General features: G+C 36.3%; 1 protein-coding gene across 5 annotated transcripts in view; it reads left to right on the forward strand.

Annotated features, from left to right (window-relative positions):
- The window catches only part of Tet (Ten-Eleven Translocation (TET) family protein), a 280426-nt gene that overhangs the window by 61073 nt on the left and 192010 nt on the right, over positions 1–27343 (forward strand). For all 5 annotated transcript variants that reach the window (XM_036364829.2, XM_036364831.2, XM_014235861.3 and 2 more), the window contains one exon: positions 4541–4636. In XM_036364829.2, coding sequence (XP_036220722.2) covers positions 4541–4636 — 96 coding nt within the window. The remainder of the gene's footprint in view (positions 1–4540; positions 4637–27343) is intronic.

A 27343-nucleotide genomic window follows, 5' to 3' on the forward strand; every position in this document is an offset into this window, starting at 1 on the left:
AAATTTCAACTAGAAAAACTAAGCTGCACATATGTACTTGTATTGAAATGCTTAAGCAGAAGAATTATTAGTATATAAATATGTGTATGTATATGTGCAGTCAGCTTACCTTGCTTGCAACAAACATTTGGTATTGCACTAGAGTGCCCTTTTGTAATTCATTGGGGGTAACTAAAAATAGAGCAGCTCAAAAATACATTAAAACGCTTTTCGTTAAGCGAGTTCAAATTCGAAAACTCACAAAATACACAGAAATGCTAAGAAAAAGATGACAACAACAGCATGAATGCAACAGAAAGCAGACATTTTGACGTTGCAACAACAAATGCGCCGGTTGCCAAAGGTACTACAGGAATTTTTGGTATGTATTTGTATATATATAATATATATGTATATATGTATGTATATGTATATTCTTCAAAGTATGTGCGCACATGTGTTGGTTGACAAACAAATCCTCCACACGCCATTGGGGGGCTGCGACATTAAAATAATTGCTTCCGAAAGTCAGCAGCAGTATGATGTGGCAAGGAAGATATATGAATATATATATGTATATGTATTAGGGTGGAGCGAAAAAAATTTTTTTTTGGCTTAGGCGGGGGGTAAAATCTGTAGATTTAAAAAAAATAAAATTTTTGGCCAAAAAAAATTTTTTTTTCTAACACCTAGAGGAAAATTTTTGGACGAAAAAAATTAGTTTTAAAGTAAATTTTCGAGTTAAATAAAAAAAAATGTTTTTGCCAAAAATTTTCTTTTCTTATAATCTACAGATTTTACCCCCAGGATAAGCCAAAAGCTCCACTATAATATAGATATATATATTTATTTGTAGATATGTGTTTATATAAAACAGTTGAGAGCATCTTTCTGTATATTTCGTGCACATGCTTTGAGTACTCTTGAATATATGTAGATATATAAGTAGATAAGGGCACATACATATATGCTATACATATGTAAATATATATTATTGCTTCGAGGTATGTATATTTATATATTTGCTTATACATACTTCGTTACATATGTATGTACGTGCCACTAAAAAGTAAGAACTCTTCACATCATGGACTTAGCAACAACTGGCCCAAGTTGCGGACTCAACGCTCCGCGTATTTCCTTTTTGCTACTAAAAATCTGTTTTCGTTTAACATATATTTTTTTACTCTTTTCTGACATGATTTTCCACTTTTACTCCGCTTTAACGGTTAACATGCCGCCACAACTACACTTGCGTCCTCATACCACCATTTACACATACACATACTAAGACGCATTCATGCATCTGCCGCCAAACGATTACTCAAAGCGATGCCAACAACCACAACAACAACAACAGCAACAAAACAATAACAAATGGCGCATTAAGTGAATTATATTTTCATCCGGTGCATGCAACACAGTCTGGCGGGGATGTATTGCTGTGCCAGTGGCGCGCCGCGGCATATGTGCGCACGCGTGCCAACCAATATCTCCAACTCCACTCCAGGCTGCAATGCTGCATAGCGCTCGGGCGCACAGCAACGCCTTGCCGGCGGCTGCATGCATTTCGTGTCGCTTTTAATTGCTGCCACACCGAACGGGTCTATGTATAGCCCGCGACAGCAGAGCCATTAACACAGCAACAGTGCGCGCCTGCTGCAACAACAACAACAATGAAATGAACGTTTGTTGGCGGTGGTCCATGTAGCGGGTGCCACATAGCATTTGTGGCACAAACTCATTGCTTTGCGCCTCCAAGTGCACGCGTTACATATGCACGCACGTACATATGCATACTTGCTGTCAGGGTCATATCAACAATCCGCTTACCCACTCCGTCGTTGCATCCACCAAAAATGTTGACATTCAAAGTGGTGGCATTCCCAACATGCCTCTCAGCCAGGCAACCACCTCTACCGCCACCCAACCAGTCGCCAAGCCGTTGCTTCCGATGCAGTAGCGCCTTCATCTGTTTATGCCCATTTTTATGAGGCTGCTTGCACCGTTGACGGCTGGTGTTGCACATTCTTGTGGCACTCCTGCGAAGCTACGACGCATATCTGCGCGTTTAACTGTCGGCTAATTATTTGTAGAAAGCAATCGCCACTTTGACTTTGGGGGCTGTGCGCGTACATGCGGTTAGCTGTAGTTGGCGACCAAAGGTTGACGGATGACGGCGTCGGCGTCGGCTATTTTTACATGCAAAACGTATGTCTTGACAGGCGCAACGCTCGTTCGTTCGGGTATAACGGCAATCGGAGTCCGTTTCCATGTTAAGGGCAATGCGTGTGCACATATGGTGCAAATGTGCCTCAAGAAATGCATTTCTGTAAATATACATATACATACATACACACATATGTAATGTACTTACATACATATATGTAGAATGTAAAAAACTAGGTAAAAGAAAGGAAAAGTATTAAGTGCCAGTTCATGTGAAAGCTATAATAAGTTCAGGCATTTACATGTGTGTCCAACTTGAAAACGATTTAAAATTAATTTCGTTATATAATTTTATATGATATTAATTATTTAACGCTGATCAGGATATATTAAGTTTGCAACGAAGTTTGTTTACATCCAAAACGAAACGATTGAGACCTTATAAAATGTACTTATATATAAATGATCAGCGTTACGAGCTGAGTCGATGTAGCCGTGTCTGTCTTTCTGTCCGTCTGTCGGACCTTCTGCCTGTAGGTAAATACGCTAACTATTTCCTTAATTTTTGAAATTTTGCCCACGTTTTTTTCTCTGAAAAATTAACTCCTTTTACGGAAAACTTTTTTACTAAGCGAGATCACGAAATTTGGCATTGAATATTATCAGCCGCAACGCTACAATCTCCCAAAAAAAATTTCAGATCGAATCACTATAGCGTATAGCTGCCATACAAACTAACCGATAAAATTAAGTTCTCCTATGAAAACTTCCCCAAAAATAATATTGTTATTGTATCATATCACGTTTTCATACAAACAGCCGAAGCAATTTACTTTTTTATAGTCAAGGAACATGTTGCTTGCAGCATAGTGTAGCTCACATAACTGTCAATTGCAATAGTATAATATAATCCAGAGTGATAAAAAAGTATGTATGTCTAACAGAATGAAAAAAAACTAATTTGATATTCAGATGTCTATCTGTACTTTCGACGGTTAGTTCATGCAACATATGTTGCAAGCTGGGAATTGGCCAAATTATAATTGCGATATCCTTCAGAAACTAGGTAAATATGCTTCTTGGAAATAAACGTAAGTGGATTATGCATTGGACGAAATTGAACCAATCCCACGCCCACAAAATAACATTACTCAAAAGTGCATCGAGAGCCATTATTCTATTTTGTGGCACTGGAAGTGGCCCTATTTACCAAATTGAAGATACTATTTTCCTGCAGCTAGAAACACTTCAATGAGAAAATAGTCGAAATCGGGTAATAAACACGCCTACCTATCTTGTAACTGATTCTTCTATGTAATGGATCACTGAAAACCTAAAAAAAAATCATCGAGACAAAAGCTAGTTCATTGATATTTGGAAACTTTCTGCCATAAATAACCAAATCTGCCAATAATTTCACTCTTATCTATAGTGAATATAGCAATTCCCGATTTCAGTTATCTGAAGAAACTAATAAAATACTTTACTTTTAGAGTAATTTGCTCTGTTATCAAATATAAGTGTTAATACTCCACTAATTGGCATAACATTGTGGAAGCTAACTCTCGGTTAAATTATTGGTTAATTACCGGAGCGCGCTACCAGAGATTTCTGTTAAAAATTTTATGAGTTTATTATAGCCGAACAGAAAAATCTAACCAAGACTCTTGTGAATCTTTGATGTTTCATCCATACCTTAATTTGTTAATTTCCACGTTAACTCTTTCAATTTATTGCGGTTTCGGTTATGTGAAATTGCTGTTTTTGTTGTAATAAAAATAATGAAATCAAATATTTGTTACATTAAGCATCACATTTAGCTATTATGAATAGCTTTTTAATTTTTGAGAATCACATTCTTTTCCCACTTCCATCTAAGAACAGTTGGAAAATGAATACAGCATCGATTTTCACTACTTGAACGAAAGAAATGAATATAGAATGTGTCCTCGCTAAGTATTACAGTAGGTTTGTGTCATTGCTTTACCTTAGCATTTTTCATGGTTTGTGTCGTCGATATATCTCGTCTGCATATATGAACAGTTGCTATAAAGAATTATAAAAGCAGATTTCTAAACCGTTTGCATATTTCCAGCATTTAATAATATTTAGGGGAGTTTTTTTTTCACCTAAGTGTGAACAGTTGATGCGTTTGGAAACAATTCAAAACTTTAGGCGGTGAATATACATTTTCTAGCAGCTGAGACGCAAACCGTTAAAAATTATAAATAATGTTGAGTTCAGTCTTTGTTTAAGTTCATAAATTATAGCAACTTTTGGTTTATTTAGTTATGCCATAATTAAAACATTGTAATTATTATTACTCAGATTTTCGGAAGATGAGCATTGCATTTATTTTAATGTATTCATATATTTATTTCTCTATTTCTAGATTATCTACGGTGCCGATGGTCAACCGATTCGTGCGGAAAAACGTGGACGCGGTAAAGCGCGTACCGCAACTGGCAATGGAACGCCAACAACTGGGGTAAGTGTCCTCTGTTAGTATTCTATATGAGTTTTTAATTATTTGACGTAATCTAATGATAAATTTTAGTTTAGTGTAATGATTTTCGGTCACCTTTTGACACAAGAAAAAAATTGACATTTTTAATATCATTTATTTTTATCACTACTTCAAGGGTTTACAAAAAATGTAAAAGCAATAAAAATATATTTAAAAAGGATACACACTGTTGAAGTAGTGGAGAAAAACAGGGCGTATCCACCATGACACGATTTCCACACACGCGCTTGCTTTTCTGCTTATCTAAAAATTTAAACAATTTTGTAGACTCTCAATGCCTATAAACTTTTTTATAGCGCAAATAACTTAAAAGAAATATTTTCTCGCAGATTGGGGGCAATTTAAAAAATTAACAATTTTTTTTTCACTACGTTTTTAAGTTGTTCCGAACATAAAATAAAAATTTATTCAATCAATTTATTTAAATCAATTTTTTTTTATTTTGGTTGCTAAGAATTTTAGACTTTTTAACGAAAACTTCGAAAAAGTACATTTAAAACTCCATCAGCTGTCTATTGTTAGATCCGTTCTGACTAAGCCGACCAAGTTGCCACAACACTGAAATGACTCTAACTTTAAAAATAATTAGAATTTCTAAAAATGCTTCTACGGAGATATTCTTGAATATTTATCGAAATATGAATACAAAATTCGAACTTATCATAAGGGCTGAACGCTAAATGTCAAAACTGAGATTTGCTCTCTTAATTGGTTCGATTTTTGTTTATACTACTCCTAAAGTCTACTCCACTTGTCATTATAATAATAAGTATTTATTTTAAAATGTTTTTATTGATAGGCCCAACGCGGTTTGCGCGCGAACTTTTTTTGGTACGTTTTGACTATATTGCGATTAACATTTTTTACTACAGCTTTTTCGCTATCAAATTTCAAAAAAAATGGGCTAGGACTCTAACTGAGCTTTCTAGTATCTTACCTAGAGTTTTTTTATACTCTCGCAACCTGTTGCTACAGAGTATAATAGTTTTGTTCACCTAACGGTTGTTTGTATCACCTAAAACTAATCGAGTGAGATATAGGGTTATATATATATAAATGATCAGGATGAAGAGACGAGTTGAAATCCGGGTGACTGTCTGTCCGTCCGTCCGTCTGTCCGTCCGTCCGTCTGTCCGTCTGTCCGTCCGTCCGTCCGTGCAAGCTCTAACTTGAGTAAAAATTGAGATATCTTTATGAAACTTGGTAGACATGTTTCATAGTACCGTGAGACGGTTGGTATTGCAGATGGGCGTAATCGGACCACTGCCACGCCCACAAAACGCCATTAATCAAAAACAAATAACTTGCCATAACTAAGCTCCGCAATAAGATACAAGACTGTTATTTTGTACACAGGATCACATTAGGGAGGGGCATCTGCAGTTAAAATTTTTTTTTAAAAAGTGGGCGTGGTCCCGCCTCTAATAGGTTTAATGTGCATATCTCCTAAACCGCTAATGCTATAATAACAAAATTCACTGGAAGCAAATATTTTTAGCACTTCTATTGACGGTGTGAAAATAGTTGAAATCGGGTGGCAACTCCGCCCACTCCCCATATAACGGTACTGTTAAAAACTTCTAAAAGCGCGATAAATCAAGCACTAAACACGCCAGAGTCATTAAATTTTATCTCTGGGATGGTATGAAATGAGTTTATAGGAACCGCGTTCAAAATTAGACAGTGGGCGTGGCACAGCCCACTTTTAGGTGAAAACCCATATCTTGAGATCTGCTTAACCGATTTCAACCAAATTCGGTGCATAACGTTCTTTTCATGTTTCTATGTCACAGTGCAAAAATGGGCGAAATCGGACTACAACCACGCCTACTTTCCATATAACACCATTTTAAATTCCATCTGATTATTTCACTTTCCACTATGCAAATCAGGCAACAATGACTGTATCGGGATAAAACTTTGCGTGAATAATGCGATTAAAGTATGCCACCTTGTGGCCAAAAATTGTCTAAATCGAACCAAAACTGTTTAAGCCCCTAAGTACTAAATATGTGGACCCCAGTGCCTATAGTTGACCTTCTACCGAAAATATCAGCCAATCCACAAAGAAATCTCAAACGAGTATACTATTTGACTTTGCGAGAGTATAAAATGTTCGGTTACATCCGAACTTAGCCCTTCCTTACTTGTTTTTTTACTAATTTTTTTTAAGAGATTTTATAACAGATTCCAGAGGTCATATAAAGTTCAAAAGTAAATCGATAGTGGTATTAGCAAAAATAGAGAGAGAGAAGTAAGAAAACATTAGAAGGCTAAGCTTTCAACATACCATGCTGAGAAAGGACTTATAAGGTATCAGTTTCTATTGACCAATTAAATTAGACAATATAAGATCTTCCTAACAAGTCATCAATCAAGTTTCCACTGAGCAATCGGTAATGTACACAGCATAAAGTCTTCCTGAGAGGTCATCAAACAAGTTCGTGTTTTGAATTTGTTCGTAAAATCTAAGAGAACCATCTTGTCTTTAAAGAAAGTCAAGCAATGGAGCAGAAGTCTATCTTAACCTTACATAAGCACAACAAGATAGAGGCATTCTAGATTTCTGTATTCTATATCAGCAACAACTGCTTGCCACATGACACGGAAACTGCTCCGCCATAGCGGACTGTTTACGACGACTAATGATGACATTGCCTATTGTTGACTTGTGTGGCAAGTCGATAATGAAATGCCAAAATCATTGTTATGGAAAACAAAAATGTGCGCACACAAGCTGAGGCACATGATATATAAATATGTATGTCTATGTATGTATATAGATACATGCATGTATTTGCTCACGTTTAATGATATCGTGTATCAAATGCTTAACTACCGCATAGCTAAAATGACAGCAACAACTTGAAGTTGCGGTTGCCGGTTGCCAGCTGCCAATTCCATTGCTATGCATAGACGTGCGGGTGCCGTGCAATAAAGATTATATATACTCGTATATATGTATGCATGTGACAGCATTGCTTCGATGGTGGCAATGACAATGGCAATGTCAAGGCAACGACGTCAAACGCACAACAATCATTGTCATTGCTACAACGACGGCGACAATAAACTTTTATTCTACACCTCCGACTGCAACTACGAAAACAAAGACAACAACGACAACTTTAAGTGCGATGACAAGAAAAGTTCAACTACCATTTCGATTTGTCTGTCTGGCAAGGCGTCTGGCGTGCGTCTGCTCTCAGGCGCATAGCTGGCAATTCATCAACCAAAGCCGGGCGAGCTATATGTAGATGTCAGCATAACAAAACAATTTGATTTTTGTTGCACTCACATACATATCTACACATATACATACATACTTGTACATATAAACGTAGGTAAGTTGCCGCTAGAAAGCTCCAACCAACGCAAGGCATCGAAATGACAAAGCATATATTTGTCTGCGTGTGTATGTGTGCTTATGCGTACTCGTATGTACACACCTCGCTCACCTGCTGCATTTGGCACTCGCTTGTGGCAAGTGGTGGTCTATCCACCTAACTCCCAAACAACTTACTTGAGTTTTCGTTTTATATCCCACATGCTTTAGCTCACACGCTTTTATTTACACATTTTTGTACAGACACACATAGATACATATGCGCGCCTTGTGCCCATCGTTCACCTCACACGCGCGCCACATGCCAACTTACCGTAATCTCTGTACATGGCGCCGCGTCGCAATCTTTCCGCGCTAACGCCTTTGGGGTTTAACGTCGCGGCATTAAATCTGCAATGTCGTTGCGCGCTGCGACATTTTGCTTGGGGAAAAAATAAACAGCGTAACAACAACAATGAGTGTAACGACAAAACAATCAGTGAACCCACCAATCGTCCAAGCAATCTGCGGCGCAACGGCATGTGTGTGCGCGCAAAGTTATAGACCGCGCGGCAGGTATGAGTTACTTGTTCGCAAATGCATGTCAGACGCCAGACCGACGACAGTTGGCAATGCGTCACCATTGGACTTGATTTGTGCGAGCGCTGAGCAAGAACGTTTTTTTTTTGTTTTTATTTTCGTCTCTATTTTCCCTACTTTTTATTTCCCCTTAGGAGTGCGCGTTGCCGGCGTTCGTGCGTCGTTTTAGCTATCATCAACATCAGCATTGCGGCAAGTCCACCGTACCACCGTTGCAATCTTTCATTCATTCATTCCCACACTCATTGCCGTGTGCGCGTTTTCTTTGTGTCAAAGAAATGCCGCCACCTGACGCTTACAAATTGTTTTTCTGTGGCACATACGATGGCGTTGTAGCTGCTGGTTGCCATAGCCATCGTCATCGCCATCGCGCTCGACAGCGCCATTTAATGCCCATTACCCTGGTCGCCCATTCACCCAGTTGTGTGCCGGTCTTGCCACATTCACTTGCTCCACTTACTCCGCTTACATACCGCTACACAAGTTTGTTGGTATGTTGCATGTACGTGCATACTGTCTTTGGCCCAGCTTTCCATTGCCTTGTGTACGGTCTCCATCTGGTTTAAGGCTTGCGAAGCGCGTGCTCGTTTGCTGCCGGTTGATGTCTCAATGCGGTATGCGCTGTTCCCAGCGTTGCCATATTCAAAGGCGGAAAGTGCAAATAAACCTCCTTGGTGGTGGGATGTCGTTTTTACAGTGTTTTTATTTCAATTATTAGCAAATAAATTTTAAACGAGTATTTGTTTTAGAAGGTTTCCCATAAAAAGAGGGAATATTTTCTATTCAATTTCAAAAAAAAGAACCTTATTAATTTAAATTCCCATCGGAATACAAATTTCCTGGTGAAAAGTGCTGGCTTAATCAAAATAATAAACCTTCCCAATATGAGGCAATCATGTCATTTATGAAATGTAAATATTTTTGATCCAAAAATCCGTTTTCTAAATGCGAGTTTATTTCTTCATCTTCCAACAATATGATATTATGAGTTTTTTATAATGTAAATATTGTAGTTTCTTAAACAACCAAAAAAGTGTTAAGTCGATAATTATATCTGATTTTATCGTTATTTTTTGGTTTTGCGTTAGTTTTCTATACTCTCAATATTTTTTTAAATAACCTAATTAGCACAGTTATCAGTATTAATAAACACAAATGTGTAAAATATATAAATATGTGTGATGGTATCAATATTTGATTGTTTATCGATAGTTTTCAATTCTAAATAATACTATCGCTAATTTTCCATCAGCAAGCGAACATAACCAATATATTATTATCGATAGTTTTGCTGGTTGTAGCTTCTGTTGGACAACTTTCTCTTCACAAATATATTTCTGCTGAAATTATAAAACAAGTATCGTTAAATTTATATGATGTTACTGGTACTTTATTGTTTATCGATCATTTTCAACTGTGAATAATATTATGTATAGTTTCCACAAAGCATCGAACATATCGAATACTTATTTATCGATAGTTTTGCTGGTTGTATCTTCTCGTTGTAAAATATCCTCTTTATTAATCAATTTCTGCCAAATTTCTAAAACAATAATCGATAAAAGCCTACGATGTTATCGATAATTTTTGTTTATCGATAACTTAAAACTCTTAAATACACTATAATCGATAGTTTTGTTGGAAATTTTTCCCAGTATTAATTTGTTTCTATGTAAATAATAGAACAATAAATTTGCAACCACATTTTGTTCACTTAGAACCCATAGTTCCACACTGTATGTCTAGCTTACAACAGGTAGGTAGAAATACCACCTCGTTTATCAGTGTACTTGAGTCGTTCTTGTGGCGGAACACTCAAACTCCGCCACTTCACTTGCTGGTCGCGTATTTTGCGCATTGCCGTTTTTATTCTATATCTTTACGGCTACTAAGGCTAATGTCAGTCCTCCTAACTACATAAACGAAAGGCGCTACAGACCAACAGCAGACGATTTGTCTGGGCACTAGGTGTTCCACCATTTAACTGCACGACAACTCTTTTCACTTACCACTTACCACTTCCACACATCCACTAATGTACTTGTACCTTGGGCGCTTTGATTTGCCGTTCCCCCATAAAGAAGCGAACAAATCCCTTTTGCGGACGGACAACTGCCAAGTCATAGCTTGTAGTATGGCGTTGACACGCACATTCACACCGCAAGCGAAGGCAATTGAGCGGAAGACAAAGCGTATTACACGCATCACGTGGACACTGAACAGCACGAGCACACCAATAGCGCCGGCGACATTGTCAATGCCACTGAAGACGGTTTGTGTTGATTTCGCAGACGATAAAATTGATAGAATTGGATACAACCACAACAAAAAAAAAGCAAAAAATTAAAATTAATAAAGGCAAAGTTGCAAGTCGTCCTAATGTAGACCCGGCGGCGGCGCTGACGAAAGCCAAGACGAGGGCAAAAGCAAATGTGCGCTCACGCAGCTCTATGAGGGTTCCCCAAGCAGCAACAACAACCTGAACATTTGCCGTGAAGCACAAAAGAATCCAAACGCTTTGACGTTAAAGCAGCTTCATGTCGATTAATATGAGCACTACGGTCGCCAACAAACCGTAAGCGGTTGCCTCAAGGGTCACTTGTGCGCGCCACATACTTACTCGTACTATATTGCCACATCGCCATTGTCAACGCCGGCTCAACGCACGTTATCGTCGTCGCCGCCGCACTTTTCATTGACACTGCACGCTACATACACCGTTCGACTCGACTGACTGGAGGGGCTACTTGGCAACGTAGACAGAAGATAGCTGCTTCTTAGTTACCTCACATACATTTTAACTGCTTTGTTGCCTGCCGGTTGCCAGCTGTCTGGTGAATGGTGTTGTTTGACTATTCTTTCGTTGGAGCAAAATGCTCATTCGTTCAGCAAGCGGCAGCAGACAAATCTTTGCGGAAGCCAACAACCCTCTTGGCTGACGGTTGACGGTCGCTTTTATTATGGTCGCAGCTTGGCTATGCTCTGCATGTTTTGCCGGCTGTCGGTTGCCAGCTACCACTTGCCGGTTGCTGACGACTGCTGCTCTGTTCGTAGTCTCCTTGGTAGATTGCGCGTGGGTATTCCCAACAGTGTTAGTCGGGTGCTGGGAAAACATTGCTACAATTCCGCACGTGATGTATTCACTTTGTGGCTGTAATATGAACCCTTGGCAAGCCGTTTGCATCTGCTGCCGGTGTCTGTGGCATGGCATGGCCGGGCATGTTGCTTTTGTGTAAATGTGCTGTTGACGTCTGCCAGAAGTGGCCAGACGTGGAGCGCGTCACTCGCTGTATAACATGTATGTGTTGAAAATTTTTTTCTTTTCCGCATTACCCCTCCTTTTGTCCCCTTTGTCTGTTATATGGCTTTGACACTCTTTGTTGGCTGACTTTGACCCAAGTCGAACACGGAAATGTTTTTATCGTCTGGTTTTATTAGTTTCAAGGGCAAATCTTATTTGGATTTGGGTCGCTTTTGATATGTAAGTGCACAGTTATGTTTTGCTACTTTGCGTTTTCTTTGATTGCCACACCAGCCGAACGACGAACTTGGGTTATGATTGCACAACTGTTGCTCAATGACCCTGATTTCACTCTGAGTCTTTTGTGTAGAAATAACTACAGTCTTTTACATAAGCTTCGTGGGTAAAATAGCTGTTGTTGCTTTCAATAAGTTGCATCAGCTGGAGGTGGGGTTGTAAATAGTCGTCAACTTACCTTTATGTAGGATTTTTTTCACCATTTTTTGAAGTCTAAATGAATTGATGATTTTGACAATATACATTAAGTACATTCAAGAATTTGATTTTGACCGAACACTTTATATGGCAGCAATATCGTATAGTGGTCCGATATAGGCGTTTCCGTGTAATAAGCACTTTCTTGGAAAAAAGAACATTTGCAACTTTGTTTAGACTTTAAGAGGTCAATTACCCTTTTGTTTACATTTTACGAGATCAAGTTTACCTTTGTTTACATTATGAGGTCAATGACCTTTTGTTTTCATTTTGCCGAAGTCAGTCCCCTCTTTGTTTATGCTTAATAAGATCAATGACCCTTTGGTTACATTTAGCCAAGTCCAAAACCATTGTCAATAACCTTTATATATTGTCAATGACCGTTTTGTATACGTTTTGACGTTTTTTTTATGGGGTAAGTGTCCCCTTTTTTATAATATAAGGCGAATGACTCCTTACTTTACATTTTATGAGGTCATTGAGCCCTTTGTTTACATTTAGCCAAGTCCACAACCTTTGTTTACTGTTAGGTCAAGGACCTTTTTTTTACATTTTATGAGATCAACTTTTTATGTAAATTGTTGAGATCGCACCACTATAGCATACAAGTATAGCTGACATACCATCTGGCTGATCAAAATTAAGATTAAGATCTTTTTATACCTTTTTATGCTATAAGAAATGCACCTGTGAAGGATATTACAGTTCCGTACAGGCGTAGTTAACGCCACCTTGACACAGCAGCACTCGTCTTCAGTCATTTGCATATTTTTATGCGCGAACGCTACGTGCATTGTTTTTATGACTACGAGTGCCACAGCGAGTGAATAGCGAAAGTTTCTAATGTTGCCTGAAGACAGCAGCCTCCAGCAGGCAGACAAATCCGCTAACTGTAAAGTTTCTTAAACGTCCTTGTATGTATGTGTGTAGCCATAGCGAGTTGACAATAAGATAAAGTTACAATTTTGGCTGCATTTCAAGTTCACCACTGACTCCAGCATTTCAAGCATTCCAAGCTGCAACTTCAACTGGTAATATAGACCGTTATTATTTGTTGTACGAGTGAAAATGAAATTTCAATAAAACTAGCAAATGCTCTATGCTTTTTACAGCCACCAACCAGGAATACTAGGGCAACGTGACATTCAACTAGCCGAATAACCGACTAACTGTATGCCATGCTGGATGACTGGTGTACTTGTACACTTATGCAGTTGTCTTGCACAGCGCCCACATAGTAGAGTTGTGTAGTAGACAACAACAAAGCAAAGGATCAATTGCCGGATTGTAAACTTAGGTTGCACGCGCACATAACCTCAATATTGCTTTTTTTCAATAAAAAAACACTGACACTTTGCTCCAGTTTTCAGCGCTGGTCTGTAAGCGCGTGCCATGTAGCATGCCACATCGCATAGCCAATGCACTGTTGTCCAACTGCTGTGCATCCTCACTACGTGTTTGCTTATCGATTGTTGGTCTAACTGGCGTCGAAAACAAAAACCAAAAAAAAAACAAAGAGGTGCAACAGCATTCGCACACGCGGAATTTTCATATTCCATTTGCAACACATACTTACATGCTCGCGAATGTTTAGTGGCAGCCAATGGAGTTTGGCAATGTTGCACTTGGAAACTCTAGTTTGTAAATTGTTTTTGTTGTTGTTAGTAGCTGCTGCCATTGGCTCTATCAGCGTGTCATCAAAGTGTTGGTACTTTATTGGCTTACAAATAACGGTTGCAGTGAATTTTGTGCTGACAACTTGTTGCACGGTAGTCAAATAAAGTTCATAGTGAATATTTTGCGGAAAGCTAGCACTTCTTTTAAGTGGTGGTTCTATACTAGATGCCAGATGTATGTACTTTTTGAGTACTTATATATTACAACAAAACCTTCACGATTTGTGATGTATATTTGCATAAATTTTCAAATTTTTAGCATACACTTAGGCGCATTGCTTTATTAATAATAATAAAGTTCTCTAGGTGACTTGGGGTTATAAATGCAAAAACTAAAGGTTATTGACAATTGGTAGCCTAAATCTTAAATCCTTCGAGAAATCTAAAAATGTTTAACCAAAGAATTGCTAAGAACTTATAATAATTAAAGAAAAATAAAAAACTAAATCAATATAACAGTTGCTAATTAAACAATAAATTCTCCACTCAAAGTTCTACATAAATCGCCACATAAAATCAAGTATTACAACCATTATAGGTAACTACTTAAAAAACTCTTCTAAAACCACCTGCTGCTTGCCGCACATACACGCCACACTCACGTCAACAACACTTAAATTCAAAGTTGTTTGAAAAAAATCGAATAAAACTGTCGTGTCTAACTGGCTTAAGCCTCTATGCGCTTCAGTGATTGGTTAAGTGACTGATTGCGCGTGACTAATCGCTGTCGATGTATTTCTAATTGACCACAAAGCTTCACATTCATGTCAGCCAGTCTGTCAGTTGTTGCCGCTTAAAGACATTCGTAAGGTGTCGCACGCATCTAGCTATTAAGCATAACATATTTAACAAGCTTTGAGTGTGTTTATTTTTATCTACAAGTACGTATCTAAATGTAAATAGATATAAGTAAATTTTTGAATACGTTAGGGTTGTTCTCAAATCTGCACTTCATTTTGTTATATGTTTTAGCTTTATTTTTTTTTATATTTATGTATATAAAATTAAAATAGATACGAATATTTTTCAAATACATTAGGCCGGTTCTAAGATTTTATCTTATTGAGTATATAAATAAAAATATATATGTATAATTTTTAATTTATTAGGGCGGTTCTACTTTTTAAATTATATGAAAAATACTTGTTCTTTTGGGCAATATTTAATTTATATTAATCGACGAGTACGCTTCCAATTGTAAACACATATTAATGAAGTTTTTCCTTATAAATCAGATGGGTTAAATTTTTTGATATCCTTTAATTTTGTTTTATTTTTTAGCACTATTTGATCAATATTTTTTACGAGTTGTATACAATGTAAATAGGTAAAAATAATTTTTTATATATAAGGGTTGTTCTAATTGTTTAATTTTATTAAAATTTCTAATTGTTGAGCAATATTGGATTTTTATTTTTCTATGAGTGTCTATCTAAATGTAAATATTATTTTACATTAGGGCTGCTCTATTCTTTATGATTTTTTTTTATTATAACATCTTTTTTAAATAATGTTTGCTTTATATTTATCTAGAAGTGTGTATCTAAATGTGAACTTAAATAAATACTTTTCTAAATATATTAGAATGGTTCTATTTTCGATTTAGTTTATTAGCAAAATAGAAGCAAGAAGAAGTGGGTGAAATTATTTACAATAATTTTATAAAATGTGCGAATATTTTGTATACTTCATCGAATATCTCAAATTTTCCATACGCCTAGTGATTATTATTAAATCTTATATCAACATATATAAAAATGAAGTTTTGTCCATAGCAGATTAATCTGGCTTTCTCAATTTTTGACCAATTTTTTTTTTATTAACATCTATCAATTTTGAATTTTTACATATAAAAAAAATTACAACAAAAATTTTTCAAAAATATAAAGCAACAAATATTTTGATCATTATCAAACTTTCTATAAAAAAAAGGATCACCCTAATATTCTCATTTAGAGTATTAATCTATTTTCAAGAGTAATAAAGTTCAATTTTTTTCGAAATTGTAAATTTAAAAAACTAGAACACCCCTAATGCGTTCGCTCACCAACTGCGCGTCATAGACTGTTTGACAGTTACAAAGCGATTACACAATCTTTACAATTTCCTCATAGCTACAACGCAACGCACAACCAATTAGCGGCACACGGCAATTGACCAACAAACGGCTACTAAGTGGCAGCAGCAAAAAAATCGAAAGCACCGTGCCACCACTCAATATGCCTGTTGATGTTGCACATTGGTTGCCTGCATGCGTTTATGTGCGTGTCGACTGCACTGGTCACTGTATTTGTCGCAGCAACCAGCTACACAATGCTGTAGAACTGCAACAGCACATTGCTATTGTTGTTGTATAAGCACCGCGAGGCGCGTACTGGCACTAAAGCTAAACCGTTTGACATATCAGCTTTTACGATTTGCTGCCACCGTTCCATTCATTCATTGACCGGTCTGTTGCTGTTTTTTGTACTACGCTTTTTTTCTGATTTTGTTTTTGTCATGCATACTGCTACGCGCACTGCTTTGTTGTCGTGAAGTCATTTGATGTTTTACGTCATGTCGCGCGCGCACACACTTTCACGCACACATATGAGGTGCATATGCTAAGGCGAGCGCGCGCGTTCAAATAGTCAATTTGTTTGCATGACAGTCAGCGCGACGCCTGTCTCACTCTGTCTCTGTCTTTGTCTCTGCACAAAACGACAACAAAATGCGGCACTTGAAACAAACGATGCGCCGTGTCGCCGCGACATGCATCACCCAAAGGCGCATTGCTAAGCGGCATAATTGAGACTTTTTGGCCTTGACGCATGCCATTACGTGTGCGTTAATAACACCATAGCAATAACAAAAACAACAAAAATAGGCTGCCACACTGCTTGTTGCGTGTATATGTATGTGTGTGTGTGTGTGGTGAGTGCATGTGCGTGCGCACCTCACTGTCAGCGTCTTGACAGCAACAGATACCGCACTAACGGCGCGTTGTGTCTGTCCCTGGCAGTCATGCAACTGACACCTGCCCCTTCTATTGCGCGTCGTTCATTGCAAAGCGACAACAACGCGCGTTCCAATGGCACGGTTCAACCGCATTTCAATGTTCGTTCAGCTTTTGGAGGCTCGTCTCGCTGTGGCTGCCAGCACACCATGTTGGTCGTTTGGCTGTTGGTTGCCTACATGCCAGACGCACGCGTCATTTACGTGCACGTATGTGTGTGTGTATGTGCACGCGCTTGCCAGCGTTGGCATGTGGCGTTGTTGTGATCTCAATGCGCAACGCAGTTTGCTGCCAGCGCATTCATTGATACATACGTACATGCATGCGCGCGGCCGTACAATCGTATGTTTATGCCGTTGTACCAGAAACACTACACATTTTGTTGTTGTTGTTGGCTCTTTAGCAAATCACCGGCCACGCCGAGTCACACAACGTTTGGCATGAGTGATTCGGTCACGTTATACCCACAAATGTCCACCAAATGCCAAACCCAGCCAGATCCGGCAATCGGCCAGACAGTTAGCCAGCCAACAATCACAGGCAATGTAAAAAGACCAATATGCGCCACGGCAGCCAACGCCTCTGTGGCACAGTTGGTATTGTGGCGCTTGGTGTCCGTCTAGCTTACATAATGCCACATTGAAATGCCCGACGCCAATCGCTGCTGTGGCGTGGCCATGCTACAGCGCTGAAGTGCCGTTGTCCGTGGAAACTTTTTTGTGGCGCGCTTAAAAAATCACCTTAGTTATTATGGTTTTTCTTTTTATTTTTGGTTTTGACTTTGGTGTTGATTTTGTTTTGCCAAGCTGTCATCACAATGGTTTGTAGCACCGGCGGCGTTGCTGAGCAGCCGGCTGCCAGTTGCCTTGATTATCTGGGTCAAACCGATTTGGGGTTTGTTGTTGCTACTCTGTGTATGCGTGTGCGAGAAATAAAAAAGCAGTAACCAAAACTAAGACATTGAAAACAAAATCGACTTGTGAGCATTATAGGCAATAACAATAACAACAACAACAATGTTTTACAGCAAAAACGCGTGCCTAAATCGCAAGCGTTGCCTACCGAAAGCACATTGCGCGCCGTTTAGTCGTTCAGTCGGCTGACTGGCTGCCGGTCCTAGCGAATACCACACAGCAACACAGCAGCTACAACGTACACCGCAATGCCCTGAGGCGCAACAATAACACACAAGCATATGCACAATATGTTGTTCGTTTCTTCTTTTTTCGTAAGCCATCACATACCGTTACTTTTGCTTGTGCCGCTACTAGTAGCAGCAATCATTTGCGCGCGCTCAAGTTCAGGGCCAAGGTCTGCGCCATCCAACACACGCTTACAAACATACATACATACTTACGTCGAAAACGGTAGTCAATGAATTGTATGAAATCCTCGCTGTTGCTTTGCCGCTTGTTTATGACTTTTATATTTTTGTAGTTTGCTTGTTGCCTCTGCTTTTTTTTATATTCTCCAACGTCCATCTCAAACAACACGCGCTAACAACACCCGCTGGTTAACTAACACTGACACTTCTGTGTCAAGGTCACGCTCAATGTCTGGCATGCATCCATTCACAGTCGGGCCCACAAAGCGCGCTAAACAACAAAAGTTCCGCATCATGCTGCGCATGGTCGTCGCAGTCGTCTAGCTGCTGCCTGCTGGCTGCCGTCGGCTGCTGACTGACAATTGGCAACTTTTCTTACTTGTAAATGCTGGGCGTTGAAGTGCGAAAAGTGTCCACTTAATATAATCGTCGACCCTTTTATGACCCTTTCATGCTCCCTTCTTGCCGCGCGTGCAAAAAAGTGAAGTGTACAACTAAAATACAAAAAAAAAAAATTAAGCACTTAGTTGCCCAGCGCTCGCCTGTTTTGCACGAAGACTGCGCTTTAACCCTTTTCATTTGTGTTTCGGTTTTTGTTTTTTGTGAAGAAAAAATATTAAATGAACTTTGCGCTCACCCTCTGCGGCATGCCGCTTGAATATGTCCCTTAAACTTCTACTTCCACTTTTGCTTTGTATATTCACGCGTGTGTGCATATTCTTATCCTTCGGCTTTTTCTTCCGAAAACTTTTTATTTCCGCATTTTTTGCGCTAAACAAGCATTGCGGTTGTAAGCTGCCTTCTGGCGCCGGCCAAGTGCCCACTCAAGTTGCGCCACGCAGCTACGTCGTGCTGTAAGCAATCTTGCTTGTTGCTTCTATAAATGTCCTTTTGCGCTTTGCCGCTCATTTACGCTGTGACATTGTATAATCCGGGCGTACATATCCTTGTGTGACCGACAACAGCCCCTGCGTGTCGTCGTCGTCGTCGTCGCCTTCATTGATATTGCACAATAAGCACGCTTGAGTATATTACTACGTTATAAAACGTTTAGCGTTGCCTTACCTTTTACTCCTGCAGGCGAAACACACACTGCTTCTCAAACAACAACAACACAATTACTCAATTCCGCCACAACCACGAGTCATCAACTTCCTTGCAGCTTCTCAGCAGATCCCTTTTGCTAAGCAGCCTTCGTTGTTTTTGCGTTGCGTGCGCTTTTATCGTCCCTTGCCGGATCTTGTGCCTTCTTCAACTTATTATATTTTATATCACCTTTTTTCTGGCCATTCAGCAGTCGTTGGGCTTATGATTGTTGCTACGGTTCCTTGTACTATTTGCATTATGTCCGTGTGTCTCAGAAAATTTTGCTACAACTTTTTTATTTTTTTTTCTTTTTGTTGTATTTTTTTTGCTTTTCCTGCCTCTTTTTACGCACACATTCCCCCTTGTTCCACATAAAATGTCTCTCTCTATATCTTTAGGGTGCTCACATCCACAACGTCTGCTTGCCGTCTAGTCCGCCCGTAAATGATTCGCTTCTTATTGAGTTGCCTTTAGCAGTTATACACTTAGTCCTTGCGTCCTGTCTCGTTCATTCATTGCTGGTGGCAGCTGGTGTTTTGAGTTTCTTAAGTTTTTCTTAAAAAAGCGTTGCATGTAAACCTTTTCGAGTTGTTTGACCTTTTCTCGCATGTATTTACTGCCTGCCAACGTAATGTCGCCGCAACAGGCTGTTAAGCATATCCTTTGCGTTGCCACAAGCGGTTGTGTTATAAGTATTTTCATGTTTACGGTTTACTTGCCATTCACGCGCTCATTCAAATAATATTTGTCGGTAATCGTTTGGTTTACATTTTGCCATAAGACTTCTCAGCTTATTCGGCTGTACGACTATTCGTGTGTTGCCCTGGTGCCATTGTGTCGTCATGCCGTCTGTGGCATGCTGCTATTTTTAGTTGCATGAAAAGAAAAATGTACGGCAACAATAAAAAAAAGGCGCTGAGTAGGATAATAATGCTTTCTACACGTTGGTTATATGGGTTAAAGTCAGTGACCTTGGATAATATTTTTTGGAAGGTCGTTAAATAGGAAAGGATGTCAACAAACTTGTCATGACCTAGTCTTTTTGTTACTTGATATTATGTTGCTAGAAGGTTTAGGTTAGGAATAATGGATATTAGTGAACTTTACAACAATGAGTACGATAAAATTTTTTGTAACTTTGAAGACGTGTGCTACACCTTTGACTGCTCCTTCAATCAAAAAAATTGTATGTAACATTGTAATTATGGTCAAAATATTTTATATGGTTTATCATTTCGTTATCTTTCACTAAACTCTTTTGACATTCTTTAAAAAAAATATTTTTTTTTTGAAATTAGAAAACATATATATTTCTCGATATATATAGGTATTTTTTTTTCTTTTGGTTCTTAGCAATAATACCATATTTTGTCTGCAAAATATAAATAAGTAACTAAATTAATGTTATGGCGACATCTAGTGTGTGCTTTTGATGGAAATAATATGGAAAAGAAAGCAAAATTAATAAAAAAAGGTCTTCTGCGATCAATTAATAATCTGTCTTAATTCAAAAAGTCATCTTAGGTGTAAATAAGACCATCTTTTTTACTTGAGACTCAACTAAATTTATTTTTTGCACATTTTTGATACTTTTCTCTTAATTAAAGTTTAAAGATGTGTTTTACATTAAAATTTTGTAGTAAAAAGTTTATCTAAAATAAAAAAGGTATTAAAAACATATCGTAAACAAATAAGTAATTTTACGCAGCGCCATCTAGTATAAGCTTTAGATACAACTAAATATAAATATATAAATGTAATGTTCCAAAGTCTTCAGATTTATCAAATTTTTTCGAAGATTTAAGAAGTGATAATTAATAGCTCAGTAAGGTTGAGAAGTTAAAAATTTAATTGATTTAAAAATAAATCGGTAAAATAAGTATTTTTATACAGCAGCGCCATCTATTAAAAGCTTCAGGTAGAAAGAAAGTTCAAACAATAAATTCATAATTTCAATATTGTAGAATTTTAAGCATTTTTCAAAGAATTTAAAGGTAACATCATCTATTGCCTCAAAAATCATAAAATAAAAGCGAGTTTTAGGCAGCCTGAAAAAAATTTATGGGAAGCATTTTCTTATCAAAATTATAGATATTTCGCTGGCAAAAAAAAAGGTTTTTAAAATGAGTCCTACTTGAGATATGAGTCACCAATAAATTTTTTAATAATATTACTTTAAAAAACATAATTTTTTAAATTTATATACAAAGATAATTTAAATTAATAAAATTTAAAATAATATATTAATATTAATATTATTAAAAAAAATATTATTTTTTTAATTTATATACGAAAGCACAAGGACCTATATTTAGATATTTATCTGCTCAAAAATAAAATATATTTACAAAATATTAATACTTTTATTATCAAAACACAAAGATCTATAGTTTTTGATAAATATATAATATATACATATATATATATATATGAAATCATAATATATGCATAACCTCAAATTTATTTCCTTTTCTTTTAACCTTTAAATTTTTTATCCAAAAAGTGAAATGCTGCCGGCTACATTTTCATAATTGCATGAATGTTTATGTATGCCTTTAATACTTCACTTAGTGCTTTAATACCTTTCAATTATCTCATCCTTCCTATATATAATATATACTAATAAGCAACTAAATCTTCTTAAATAGCATTTTTAGTATTAATCACATTTGATTTATGCCGACAATTTGAAATTGAATTGAATTATACGGCAATTTAATAAAATATATAAATAACGGCATTTCAGAAATTCCAAAATAATCATAAATCATTTTTTAACGATTACATAACTATTTAATCGCCCAGCATTAAATATATATGACGGCAGTTGTCTAAGAAATATCGCCTCAATAACTAAATGACGGCATAACTAAATAACATTTAATTTAATCTACAGCCGAAATTCGGCAATCGTTCAATTGTGGCATTTTAATAGCCATAAAATATTTATAGCCTCAGTCGGACGCATTTAAACAAGTCAAAGTAACTCATACGCCGTGGCATACTTGTGCACAAATATTTTATTTTATCAAATGCTTATCGTGGAATATAACATGAGGTTAGCAGAGCGTTTTCTTAATTATTTTCATACTTTTTTTATAGTATAAATAATTTATATAAATTATTAAAACTTTGAGAATGAATGGCCATAATCGTCAACCTGCCTCTAGAAGTAGTGCCTCAGTTTTCGAGATATTGATCTGAAATGAAATGAAAAATGAAAAACAGGTACCTTCCGCTCAAAGGTGCTACTCATGTGTCGGAATCGCCGATATCAGACCACTATAGCATGTAGCTTTCATACAAACTGAGTGAATTAAATCATGTTCTTGTATGAAAAGCTTTTTTATTTGACAAGGTATCTTCATAAAAATTGGACATAGAGTATAGTCCAAAGCTGCGCTATAGCTCCCGAGTAAATTGTTCAGATGGCACCAATATAGCTTAAAGCTGCCATACAAACTGATTTATAAGAAATACACCGTAAAGGTTATCATAGCCTCAATGCTGCCAAAGTTAAAATGTTTTTTTTTTTTGTTTTTGTTTTTATGCGTGTGTATTTGCGCCAACTTCTTACCACCTGCTGTTTACCTGGCTTTTATAAAGCGCACATACTCTAATGTTGCATCGCACTATGTATGTAACACATATTTAGACACACACAAAATATACTTATATAAGAAACTTACGATTTCTCATCGCGTCTGGTACTTTGAAAGCCCCCCCATTGAAGTTATTGCTCTTATTTTCAGCTTTGTTTTTCCCGCTTATTGCTGTTGTTATTGTAGCCATTTGCGCCATTATTCTCTTCACGACAACGAAATTGCAGCAATAAATTTGGAATTCAATTTAAAATGAACATAAATTGTTGAGACTTTCGAAACATGTCATTTTAAAACATTTTCCAAATTAACAACGGCACGCATACAGGCACAAACACATACACAAGAACTTAATCTGTATGTAAGCATATACATATAATTGTACATATATAATATATACATATATATGGGTGTGTGTGTGTGTGTGAGATATGTAGGCTTGTGCTGTTAAGATGTCTCGCGTGTGTTATTAATTTTCGCCATATTCGGCTTGAGCTCAACTTAATCACAGCAAACCAAGCGTGTATTCATTTAAAAGTGCTTCTCGCGCTAGTATTCGCTCGCATACGTATACACGAGTGCAACGGTATGTGTAAATATAAGCGCTTATTGCTGCTAACTTGCACATTTTCGCGTTCATTTAAATTCTCGCTCGCTGCCTTGCCGGCAACGGCTGCCGGTATTAAGCGCTTAAAGCACAGCAATTTCATAATATTTTCTTTGCTTTTCTTATGCGGGAAAATTTTCAGATATTTTTTTTTCGTTTTTTATTTATTTATTTTTTGCTTTTTGCTCATTTTCTGCACTCGTTAATTTCTTGCATTTTCCGTATTTTATTTTTTATTTATTACTTATTCGCCTTTTATATTATGTGCTACTTTCGTTCTGCTTCTTCCTCTATGTAAATGTATAAATATACATATTGTGCACTGTGCAAGGTTTTTGCTGTATTTGCATATATACATGCATACATACATATATATATGTATGTTTATTGCTAAGGCATAGCGATGGCATGTATTAAATCGCTCAACAGCCACCACCAATATTCCGCTATCCACTTTTCAATATACTCATTTACACAACTTAGCAGGTTCCACCCTCTCATACACATAGTATATAAAGAAATATAGTATGTAGCATATCTTCAGGGGCTCCTATGTGTCCGTGAGGAAATACTGAAAATCGACATACAAATTTTACAATCGCTTAAAGATGTTTAGAATTTATTACAGTCTTGCTTCAAATAAAACAGCGAGTTGAAAAATAAAATACTCACTTTAGAGTACATGCACTAATTGCGTCATCAATTTTGACCTAATATTCCTTAATTAAAAAATTATTTAAACATTATTTGCTATCTTCAAATTTCAAATTTTTAGAAATTTAAATTAATTGAAAATCAAATTTTTCGAAATTAATAGAAATTTAAGTTTTCCGCAATTAGAAATTTTTGATCTTTCAAAAAAAATTCAAATTTTACATATTTGGAAATTCAAATTTTTTAATTTTGAAAAAAAAATTTTCGCGAATCAAAATTTTAGAAAACTTAAATTTTCCAAAATTCAAATCTTTTGCAATTAATATTTTTAGACATTAAAAATTTCCCAAATTGAAATTTTTCGAAAAAAATTTTTTTTAAATTAATTGAAATTTTCCACAATGCAAATTTTTCGAAATTCAAAATTATTATTCCGCATGCTGATGTCTATATCATATTTTTAAGCATAAAATAAATTTTTCATTATTCAAAAAAATATTTTTTAAAACATTTTCAATTATTTATTATACCACGCATAACAATTAATTTCCTAAAGGGCTTCCAAATGCATATATAGCAAATTTAACTCTGTAAATTAATATGTGTGCGCTGATTTATATATATATGTATGTATATAAACGTAAATATATTTGTGCCGCCATTTTCTTACGCCAGCAATTTATTTAATTTTTTTTACTTGTTTCATTTAGTAAATTTTTCGCATGATTTTATATTATTTTTCAGCGTAAGGTCAAAAAGTTCATGGAATGAATGGATAGAGAAAAAAAAATTTGATAGATTATTTTGGATTTTTGTATTGCAGATCGGTAATAAATCGAAACTTTATAAATCATTTTTTAAATGCAAAATTATTTTCAAAATATTTTTTTTTTGTTTGGTAAAATTTAAAGTTATTAAGGAGAAGTTTGTTTAAGAAGATCTGGTTATCATTAAAATAATTTGAAAAATACAAAAATTTGAAAAAGAAAATTTAAAGAATTTTTTTTTTTAAATTTCAAATCTGACTTTTTCTCACTAAAATAAAACTTTTACTAAAAATTCTATTCTAGTTATCACTAATATTTTAATAAATAATTTTTGAGAAAAAAACTTTAATATTTCAAAACTTTAGATCGAAATTTTTATTACTTGCTTTTAAAATATAACTTTTGGTTTGAAATTTTTCTTACATTCTCCCAAAAATATAAATTTTATTACATATTCTATTATAGTTATCATAAAAAAATGTTAAAAATATTTTTCAAGAAAAAAAAATGATTTTTCAAAGCTTCGTATCGAAATTTTTCTTACCCTCTCACTAAAATATAGCTTTTATCAAAAATTCTATTTTAATTATCACCAAAATATTTTCAAAATAATTATTTATAAAACAATTGTAATTTTTGGAAATTCCATTTGGAACTTGTTTTTTCACGAAAATATAACTTTTGTAAAAAATTGGGAGTTCGTAAAAAAATTTGCTGAATTTATTATATTTTAATCGAAAATTTAAATATATTGTGGCGAACCTAAAAATAAAAAAATATTGGGCACACGTTCTAAAATTTTAATCGAATACGAACATATACGAACACATTTTCCAAAAAACAAAACAAATAATGATTTTATGAAAAATTATTTCCATTAAAAAATTAAAAGAAATGCATTTTAACTATAGTAATCACCAAATTCATATACGATATTCAAACATATGCAACAAAAGTAAAATCACTTTACTTTAAATTATGCATTTCAACTTCTTGCTTTTACTCCGTTATTCCACCTCTCAACATTCTTCAAAGTTTTCATCAATTTTTGTCTCTACTCCTGCGCCAATAACGCCCACACCAGCTGGTATTGGCATTCAGTAGCCATTTTGCATTACACACATTTGAACACACACTCGCTTATACACATTTATGTATGCACAAGTATGTATCTGTAATGGCGCAGCTGCTCTTGCTCAACATTTTGCAGTTTCTTTTAACCAGCGTTTTTGTTTTTGACGAGCTTAACGTGAATTTCTCTAGCGCCATTTCGCTTTTAGCCACGTCATTCGCTTAACGCGCACACATGCCGTGCCACTTGAAGCGCAACACACATACACGCTTACATATATACGATATTTACATTTAACACTCATACAATATTAGTTAATTCAACCCTTAGTTGGCCATTTATTAATATATGAATGTGTGTGTGTGTGTGTGCAAGCTATCGCCTTTCACTCTTTGACACATTGCAGCTCGATGGAAGCGCTACATACAGGTATGTGTATATAACATATATGTATATTTGTATATATGTGTTTACAGTTATGTTACTCCTTTGGAGCGTCGCACATTTCCCATGTCTCTCTTTGTATACATGTGTGTCAATGTATTGGTGTATTTGCAGTGAATCTTGGTTGTTGATTTTTCTGAGTTTCCGCTTTAATTCCTGCCACTTTGCTGCTGAGAGTGCATTTTTTGCCCACACCGCTTTTCAAAACGTCTACATTTTGTACACATATGTGTACAAGTATATGTGTGTGTGTGTGTTTATGCAGTTTGTGTACGCACCGTCTGCCCGAAGTGGCTAAAATGCGCTAACACAGCACTCCACGCCACTCCACTCGACTCCACTCCTTTCCAGCTGCTTCATTGCTCTTTATGCGCGCAGATGACGCGTCTTTGAACAGCTGCACGAAAACAACAACATCACTCATATCCTCCACGTCTATCGCCATAGATAGTATACATACTATATTTTTTCTGTTCATATCTATCAGTTAATTAACATTTTAACGAGCGCGTATGCCTGAAAGCTAAAAGTCGCGTAAGCATTTTTAATTTATCTACAAGATTGCGACGGGCAAAATTTTATATGCGTACTCGTCTGCGCAACCTCATTGTACACATTGAGTTCATTAACTTTAATTCGCTGAAATAATATTGAATTAATGAACACTGAGCTCCAAGTAGAGCGTAAGTAAAGTTAAGTTTACACAGTCGGTACATATTTATGTATAGTGTTCGATTCGCCATTTATCTGCTCGGTTATTCTACGCGCTGCTCTCTTGTC

Source organism: Bactrocera oleae, chromosome 6 (assembly GCF_042242935.1).
Source record: "Bactrocera oleae isolate idBacOlea1 chromosome 6, idBacOlea1, whole genome shotgun sequence".
NCBI lineage: Eukaryota > Metazoa > Arthropoda > Insecta > Diptera > Tephritidae > Bactrocera > Bactrocera oleae.